We start from the raw sequence: 9776 nt of genomic DNA, 5'->3' as shown, positions 1-9776 counted from the left end.
TTTTTTTTTTTTTTTTTTTTTTTAAGTCTTGTTGCCATTTGAACAAGGCAAAACTGGTTTTGCTCTAACCAAAATGGAAAACATTTTCAGATGAAAGCCAAGCCTGGAAATTTTCAACCTGCTGTGTTGTTATGAGTTGTGAGCAATTGAAAAGAGGAGTTTATAGCAGAAATCTGAGTTCAGCAACTACCACTCAGCTGGCTGTTGCAGAAATGGTCCCACTGAAGGGAATGGGGCTGCTCCTGTGAGTTTAAGTAGGGACTGCAGAGCTCTGCCTCTTCGGAGTGATTATGGCTAGTACTCCCGCTATGATGACAGGGCTTCTGATTGCATTTATGGATGTAATAGCAGTAAATAGTGTGCTGAATTACACAGCAATAACTCTTCTGATGCCCTCTATCCATTGATTCATGCTATCAAGGCAGAGTATGCACACAGAGCTGTGTTCAGATGAAGTCAGCAGCATCCAGATATCTCTGTGCAGGGGTATTCTGTTGAGAATAGAAGTTGATGGATTGATTTACAAAATTCATTAAAAGATTGCTTCATGCTGCTAGAGAAGTCTGATGATCTCATTAATTAGCAATAGAAGTAAAAGATTAGCAGGCTGGCTCTGAGTTATATTGGCGGATGATTGAGCATAATGTGGCACCACAACAAATAGGAAAATGATTGCACTATGTTTATTGTTCTGGCATTTAGTAATACTGCAATAGTTGAAGATTAAACTCTTAATTATGAGTATTGATTTCTCTGGGCTTTAGAACGTGCAAGCTGAAATTGCACTAGACCTGAGATTCTCCTGTTACCAGCAAAAATAGGTATGGGTTTTCCTCCTAACACATGCTGATGTCAGTCCTGTCATGCTTTGATCAGGAAGCCAGAAGGGCAACTTTTGCTTTTCTCAGTAAGTTTGTGAAAGGCATTTGTTCACAGAGCAAAATGCCGTGTTTTGTTTTCAGTGTAGGATAGCAAAATGCTTTGATAGAAGGGCTAGAAAATGTTTGCTGTGAGCTGGCTGAGCACTGCCACTTCTGTTGAGGTTCCATGTGACAGTTTTTCTGAAGCAAGGCAGCATGAGAAGTCACTCTTCTATCCAGTTGCCATTGCGTAATGAAACAGCAAACTTCAAGAAAGTTTAAGACAAGTCCTGCTGCTTCCAGGCCAGAGCTACTGTTTCACCTGTGCCAGATGGCCATAAAGAGGACACTCCATTCACTCTCCCCACTCACTCATATGTGCAAAGCTATTTCCGAGCCTAGAGCTGTGCTTCCAGGGTGTAACTACAACATAATATTCTTCACGGGTTTTGTTTTACCTTATATTAACATTATGGGCTTTTTACTACATTTTATAAACCACCGATCTGCGTAAGTTATCCTAGAAAAAATCCTATCCCTAGACACATAGGGAAGTTCACTCGACAGGCAATGCCTGCACTCAGAGGAGCTTTGCAGGTGAGATGGGGTGCAGCTCCAGTCCCACTGAGACTGCCCCAAGCAAGCAGTGGAGAAAGAGAAGATGGGAATTCTCTTGTGTTGGCTTGACTCATTTTTCTTGGAAAGGCAGACGATGGCATGTGAAGAGGTGACAAGCGTTAGTGAAGGCTGTGTGGGGAGTGCTGCTGAGGAAGGAAGCTGCCTGTGACTCCTCTGTGCCTGGTGCATGAGAAGGAGAAAAGTGAACAGAGGTGAAAATATTGTCAAGGGCTGTTCAGGACCAGGGAGAGAAATGTGATCTTGGTAACTGCTTTTTGTTGGACTGAAGGTGGAGGCCACTTGAATTAGCACCCTGAGTGAGCTTTAATGCATGTGGCAAATGGCAATGTAGTAGTGGCGCTGCAGTAGATATCAAATGCAAGTACTACCTTAAGATCTTTTTAGATTTTTATCACTGCTGAATGGTATGATGTTAAGTGAAATAATCTGATGCATGATAATAGTATGCAGGTGAAAAATGGAGCTATATTAACCTAAGCCTGAAAGAGAAGGAAGGAAGGAAGGAGCATGAGGAAAAAGAGGTTAGAGTAGGAAAACAGCAGAGAGGAAAATAAGTCACTACAGGAATTTATTAGAGAAACCCAATGAAGTGAGGTGGCATTTCAGGTGAAAATTTGGGAGGATTTTGTTCTCAGTAATTGCTAGATAAATGATAGTGTGGGTATTGAAAGCAAGTTAGTTTAAAATAAAAGACCCACAATATGGCTATTTTAAATTCCCCTCACCTTCTACATATCATTGCAGAAAGCCACTAATTTCAGAAGAGAGGTATCCAAAAATGTAATGAAAACCACTAGAAATATTTGAGTCTATTGATGAGACATCATCAGCTTGAAATCAAAGTAGTTTATAAGAAAAATGGGTTGTTTTAGCAATTGCCCTTCATTCCCCTGTTGTTCTCCTTGCAAGCACATTTTCTTTTTTTCACAGTCCCTTTCTGTCCCTGTCGCTGTGCAAAAGTCCTAAGCACATGCATTGGGAAGCTTATCAGCTATGCAGGGGAAACACTAGAACTGAGCATAAGCAAATAGCTTTAATAAACAAATGGAAAATGATAGAAGAAATTAAATTTAAGCTTTTTTTTCTAATCTTTTAATGCTGTTCATCCGAATCTTAATGAATCAGTGGTGGAGGTTTGAGGGTTTTTTTAAGAAATACCATTTAATATATTGGTGTCCCATTTAAAGTTGAGTGATGCATGAGGCTAGAAATTTCCTGATGGGTAGTCTGAATACAACAGCGGGCAATAAAGTTGCATTAATTTATGAGCAATACTACTGCAGAGAGATGTTCCTTGAGGGGCTGCAGAGAGGTAAGGGTCTTTTATATGGGGCAGTGAGCCTCTGGGACTTTGTAGGCTCTTTAGTGTTTGGTATCTGTATTTTCCTGGACAGGCACACAGCTGCCTTTTAGTCCCTTATATAGTCCAGCAAAGGGCCTTATTCCAGAGACTGGGTACATCTCTGACAAGTACAACTTTTGTGGACCTCCAGGATGGGAAGAACAGGTTCTGACTTAAATAAGCAAGAGTGCGAGGGAAGCACTGCTGAGGAGGAGAAACTTGAAGGGAGGGTTATGGGAGATGTTGAAACCACCCCTTTCTGGGTTGTGCTGCTCCCATTGCAGCAGGATCTCTCTCTTGTGGTTGTCTAAAAAGAGCATTTCAATTAGTAAAGGGCATTTCAGTACAACTAAGGGGATCAAATTGTTTAGGTAAGCTGAAACAGCACTCTGCAAACTTTCAATAGGTTTGGTTTTTTCTGTTCATGCTACTCCCTTTAATAAGGGGAAGATGCAACAAGAAGGATTAGGTAAAGACCTTTTTTCTATGTCCAACTTTTGTTTTGTAATTAATGCATTTGAAAAAAAAAAAGCTTTTGGTATTGTTAACTTTTATCAACATATGTTTCCAGTTTCCAAAACTTGTAAAAATGTGTCTTTCCCTCTCTCTTACTCTCTCTTCACACTTGGCAAATATCTTCTTGTTCCTTGTATCAAATCAAACAGATATGAGCATGCTTTTTTAACAACCATAGATGTTTTGGAAGGGGCAGTGGGCTTCATGGCTGTACTCACACTGCCTGATAACTGTGCCCAGATGCAGCCTCAAGTTCGTCCTGCAACCTAGTGCAAGCCTATTGTGTCCCCGCTCTCTGCAAAAGGAGTCTTGAGATGGTGGGTACGTGGAGGTGGGAGGAGAATGGAGGCACCCCAAAAGGCACTAGTGCAGAAACTGGGAACGACTTATCCAGATACAGTCCTTGGTGGTTTTGGGAAGAAACCACAAGTTGGAAAGAGGATCATTAAGCCCAGGAGCTCCTCAGGGTTTCATGCTGCTTTTCAAACCTGAGTGGTTTGTTATTATTAGAAGATCCACCTCTTATACTCCCAAGTTTGCTGAGGGTCTTTTCCTGAGTCCCCTTCAAATTGGAGTCAGTTAGGAAATTCTAACCTCTAATAGTATGAATATCTGCCCTGGACACCTGGAATCTGCTAAATGGCATCAATTTATCCCTAACTCACTTGGACACTTAATTGGCTCACCAGGCTTTTTTGGGAAGATAGGAAAAACCCAGCTTTTCTGACTGTGAGGAGAAAAATAAAGATGATTAGCAGTTCATGTAAAAGAGTGTAAAACCCAATTCTGTTGTTTTTCTGGGAGAGCAGGGGAGACACAACTTTGAAACAAAGCAGGTTAAAGTCCTGTCCCACCTGTGGTTGCTAGCCTGGCTGAGGAGTTTTATTGAGCTGGTTATTTATTGAGAACATAGGTGTGCACCGAGTTTGAAGTATCTTATTTGGCCAAAGCATTGCATATGGTTGAAGGCAGGTGTGTTACTGTTCTTGCGCATGATTGCAGCTGCTGCATTTAGCTGGTTCAGCTCTTGCATGGCCATTTCCAAAGCTTTACTTGTAGCGGGAAATCAATGTTTGAGTCCTGCCCATGTTCACATGCATTTGCAATAATTAAATACATATTTTCAGTATAATTAGAAGTTCAGAATTTTTGAGATTATCAAATGGGTTTACCTTTTAGAGGAAATAAACCAAAATAACAACTTGGATCTTAAGATTTTAAAAAATTCTACCTTGGGACAGGGGAGGGATGACATGGGATGGACTAAGTAACTTTTGAGACAATGATATTGCCTTTCATTAAAAAAAATAAAAAAGTTAAAATATGCAAGAGAAAAATAGGGGCAGGAGGGGGTTTTTTGAGCTTTGAGACACTTTCCTTCTTTGTTCTGCTTATATTCAAAATTTCAGGTTCTTCCTAAATAATTTTTGTTGGGAAAGGTCCTTACAAGTTCGGAGCACTCAAGAGGTTGTTCAACTGAAGAATAAATGTCAGGTTTTGGACAAAATTATGTTTTCCTTACATTGTGTTCAGGTTTATAAGTTGAAGCTCTGTTACACAAAACAAAGCACTTCAAATTCCTGAGTAAAAATGTCCCTTCAGCTCTTCAGTTAATCAGTACCTCCTGTCTTAACCTTACGCAGTGGTGTTTGCTTTAGAAAATGGAGACCAGAAATTCCTCCATTAAAATAAAAATGAACATAAATTTTACACAGGATTGTAAGAGCCCTTCTCCTTCATATAGGAGCGGGGCAGGTTGCCATTTAAATGTTCCAGGATACATCTGCTGTTACAAATAAATGCTATCAGTCAAGATAATCCTCAGCAGCTGCTAAGTAGCAGAGTTTCACCAGCTTCTCAGAAGAGCTGTGCTGATCATGGGAACAAGCATCTTTTGATAAATGGAGGGTTTAGTTTCTGGGGCAGCGGGGGGAAGTTGTCTTTGGCACTTTCTGCATGCTTTGAACAGCGCTTTAGAAACTTTGAGGTGATTCCTTTGAAGATGCAAATGTGCGTACCCAGGTGGAGCTTGGTCTGACTCATAAACATTTGGGTATTTATCTGTGTTCATGCAGCCTTGTCCAGGTAGAGGCATGCAAGCAGGGCTGCGTGGGGAAGGCTGGCATAGCGGCTGCCCATGGGGTGATGAGCCTGTATGGTGACAGAGGAGAGGGGAACGATCTTGATGGCATGCAGGCTGGCACCCGTCATGAGTTCTCGCTTCTCCTTAGAAACTGCTTTTGAAGAAAGAGCCGAGGTGAAATGTGTACTGCGCTCTGAACCCTGCCCTGTGGATACACTCAGAGATGTCCTGTGTTTTGTTTTCAAACAGGAAAAGCCAACAACAATGTACAGTGGGATGAGGACTCCGTAGAATACATGCCAGCCAACCCAGTCAGGATCGCATTTGTCTTGGTTGTTCATGGCAGAGCTTCTCGGCAGCTTCAACGCATGTTTAAGGCTATTTACCATAAAGACCATTTTTATTACATTCATGTTGACAAGGTAATATATCACTGGTTATAAATTGCCTGTCCCTCCATCTCTCAGTCTACCCATCTTTGTCATCGTCTTCATCTTCTCTTTACCTCTGCTGCATAGAGTGCATGTCACTTTTTGTCTCCATCTGTTAGGTTTGGAGCCTTTTTTTTTTTTTTCTTTCTTGTTATCTTCTCTGTGTAACAGCCTTCATTTCTCCTTATATGTCTATGAGTATCTATCCATATGTCTGTTGTGTATTTAGTTAACAGTAATTCATAAGTAGATGCAGACTGACAGTGGTGGCCCACTGGATGGAGAGCTGACCCGAGTTACCTTGGGCAAATTACTTTACTTCACACTGTAAAAGGGAGGTAGTAACAGTCACCTCCTTTACGAAAGTCCTTCGGGATCTACTGATGACAAATGATAAATAAGAGGTAGTTACACTGATTAGTAATTACTGTAGTTGTAATAAAATAACTAAACAGCGGCCTCTACATTTCCAAATTAGCATTTAACAAAAGAAGGTTGTGCGCCATAGTAAGTGAGGGCAAAGCAATAGCAATACTCAGTGAGTCAAGAAGTAGAGTTGATGATTAGTGAATACAGGGAGGGACAATTTTGGACAGAGTAACTTGAATGTATTACTTTTTTCTCCTGTAAAGCGATCCAATTACTTGCACCGGCAAGTGCTCCAGTTTGCCAACCAGTACCCAAATGTGAGAGTCACTTCTTGGAGAATGGCAACTATCTGGGGAGGAGCAAGTCTTCTGTCCACCTACCTGCAGGCCATGAGGGACTTAATGGAGATGAATGACTGGCCATGGGATTTCTTCATTAACCTCAGTGCGGCCGACTACCCAATCAGGTACAATGAGTATTTTAAGAACGTACATGTTTTGTTCCTAAAGGAAATATGTATTGTAGGATATAAGGGATAACATGTCCATGCTGTGCTGCAAGAAGCGAAGGTTGGAGGGGCAGTTTCTTCTGTCTTGCAGTAGAAGACTCCTTTTGGTGAGGCTGGTGTCTGACAGCCACACTTGAGCCAAGGAGACAATCACTTTATGGTACCCCATGTGTCTGCCACTTACCTAGGAGGGACTGTGGCTGTGAGCAGGCTAGCAACACTGGTTTTTCACTTTTACTGAGGAAGCAGGGGCTGCTCTATTTAGTTGTTACTTCCAGCAAGGGGCATCTGCAAGAGAGGATGAGTAAAGCAGCAGGAAGCACTGGAGCTCAGCAAACAAACCCCAGGCATGGAGAGATTCGTCCCTCCCAGGGCTCTGATCAACAGTTTGAACTGATGTCTCAGAAAGTGATGAAGGTATGAATATAGATTCAGTGAAGGTAATGTTATCCTCTTCCTTTTTTTCAGTACTTTTTCTGTGGAGGATAATGACAGTAGAAGTGACAAATAAGTTGCTAGGAGTCAATTATATCTTCAGCACCAGCCGTTGCCTGAATAGCTTTATTCAGATGGCATCAGGCAAAGAACTTCACACACCACCACATGACAAGGCTCATGATTTTAAGTTAAATTATATTCTTTCTGGATTTACATAACCCACAGGCCCCACAGTTGCGTTCCATAAGGTTTACTACATTGTGCAAAAGTAGACAGTCTGTTTAAAAAAAAAAAATAAAATAAAATAAAAAAAAACAAGTGCCCTTAAACTGTTGGGTTTAGGCTATAAGAATTATCAAGAAGCAGGAAAGAGGAACTTCTTGTGACTTCTGTTTCACTGTATGTTGAAATGAATTGATGAAAGGGGAAGTAACTTTCCTGGGCTATTTTCTGGTGAGTGATGACATAACATGTTTTTAATACTCATAGAAAATAAATATATTAGATGCTTTCACTGATCAGGTTTCTGCAAGATTCTCTCAAAGTATGGATCCCTTCCTGAAGCTGCTACTCAAACAGAAATCCCTACTGAAGTGAAAAATGAAAAAAACACATGAGCATATGCTTTAGGAAGGATTTTGTGAGAGGCTTTATTGCTGGTGCCCGTTTCTAAGCAGTGTCACTGAAATGCAACACATTTTGGGGACAAAAATAGGGAAGAGCACCAGAGTCACATAGATGGCATCGATATTGGAACATGTGGATTTGAATTAAGAAATCATGATGTTTCACATTGCATCCGATTTAAATACTTTTGGTGTCCAACAGGAAGAGACCTAATAATTTTGACATATTATCCTTGCTTGTAAGGGGGAGTATGCAGTTCTCTGTATATCTCTTGAGTTTTGGGAAAAGCTAGGATGTTATTCCCTATGTTTCACTTTCCTGGTTAGGAACGCTGCACTGATGATAAAAAGTAGACTAATGCAAGAACATAAAGGAAGAGGTAGTTGATGGCACTTCAAATCAAATAAGATAAATTGTAGGAGGATAATTCTGAAGGTCTATTAGAATTATAGACTAGTTCCAACAGGTGTATCCTTCTGTGATGATGAGTCCACCCTAAACATTGTATAATGCTGAGGCCATGACCTGCGGCAGTCTCAACTGCTCTTAGTTCCCTTGTGGAACAAGTTAAACCTCAAGGCCAAATGGGATCAGTCACTTATAAACATGGCCATAAACAATCGCAGGTTTCATGGAGTAGAGTGTAGTCAGTTTAGTGTTAACGGGTTCTTTGTAATAATGCTGTGGTATCTTGCAGTCATTCAAATTCTAAACAAGTGCCATTCAGCTGGAAAAATTCCAGGTGCTCGTTTCTTCATGGGGGAAATTCTTGAAGGTCATTCGTCTCCATTGCAGCCATGCTCAGAGCTGCATGGTGGGCTCTCTGTAGCCGGGCAGGCGTCTGAAGTGCTCACTTCCCTTTCTGTCAAAGTATTCTGTTACCAGAACTGATAGAAATGTGCTTCCTCTCCACACCATGCACTTCAACAAAAAGTAAAAAGTCTTTTTTCAGTGCTACAACTTTAATGACAGTAACTTATAGGTACTGTTAAATTTTTTTGAATATGGAATATTACAGCTATAAACCCTGGAAAATGTTATCTCATCAAATATATATATGAGTCCATTTCATTTTCATAGTGGAGATGCTATAAATTAATATTTTTTATAATCTTTAGGAAGGCATTACCTCTCTGCATACCCCATAGGGAGCTGATTGTTTTTCCAGGAAATAGTCAATAGGGTGTTTGAGGGGGGTTTTCCTTCTTTCAGACCTTGTGCCATGATTTGTCAGATAATGGACTAGGGGCAGTTTACACTTCTCTCACTGGCTAGTCATATTGCAGTGTTTTTTTTTCTAGGTTTCCCTGTATAAGAACATATGAATTTTGTGGATTAATAGTTTTTATCCAGAGCTGCTTCACATTAAGCTTTCACTTCCCATCTGCCATTCCATCTGTAGCATTGAAACCTTTACTACTTCTCTTCTGATAATAAAAGCTAATCCAGCCTTATAAGTCAGAAAAACACATTCAGTATTTGGGGTTAATACTATATGATGAAGCCTAAATCTGTCCGGGGAGCAGACTGGTATGTTCACAGGCTACATTACAATTGCTAGAAGCCCTCCATCCTTCAGAGAGACATCCAGAAGCAGATGTCAAGGATCATACTATATAAAGGCAGGGGAAAAAAATATTAGAACCATTCAGTTTGGGAGGGAAACAATTAAAAATGTGTAAAATAAAACATATGCAAGCCAGGAAAATTCAGATACCCCTATTATTCTTCCTCATGCCTTAATGTTTAGTTTGTGGAGCCTGTAGGTCCAGCAGTTAGCACAAAGGAGGTCCTAATCCATGTGCTTCTAGTTGTTACTGCAGTAGAAATCCCTGGCAAACAGTCTGACACGAAGGCGCCTCCAATAAAAATACTGTGTTTTCCTTTACTCATGAGGCAATATGCTATTTATTGGCCTAAGTGAAATGATGTGACTCCATTCAGCTACGTTGTACATTCTCAG

The 9776-nt window shown here is 40.6% G+C and overlaps 1 protein-coding gene across 1 annotated transcript in view; it reads left to right on the top strand.

Annotated features, from left to right (window-relative positions):
* XYLT1 (xylosyltransferase 1) overlaps positions 1-9776 on the top strand; it is a 150612-nt gene that overhangs the window by 80046 nt on the left and 60790 nt on the right. Inside the window, 2 exon segments of the mRNA XM_035895067.1 lie at positions 5690-5862; positions 6504-6706. Of these exon segments, the coding sequence (XP_035750960.1) occupies positions 5690-5862; positions 6504-6706 (376 nt within the window).

Source organism: Egretta garzetta, unplaced genomic scaffold (genome assembly GCF_000687185.1).
Source record: "Egretta garzetta isolate BGI_Z169 unplaced genomic scaffold, ASM68718v1 scaffold575, whole genome shotgun sequence".
In the NCBI taxonomy this organism is placed as follows: Eukaryota; Metazoa; Chordata; class Aves; order Pelecaniformes; family Ardeidae; genus Egretta; species Egretta garzetta.
This window is presented reverse-complemented; position numbering and strand designations above follow the sequence as displayed.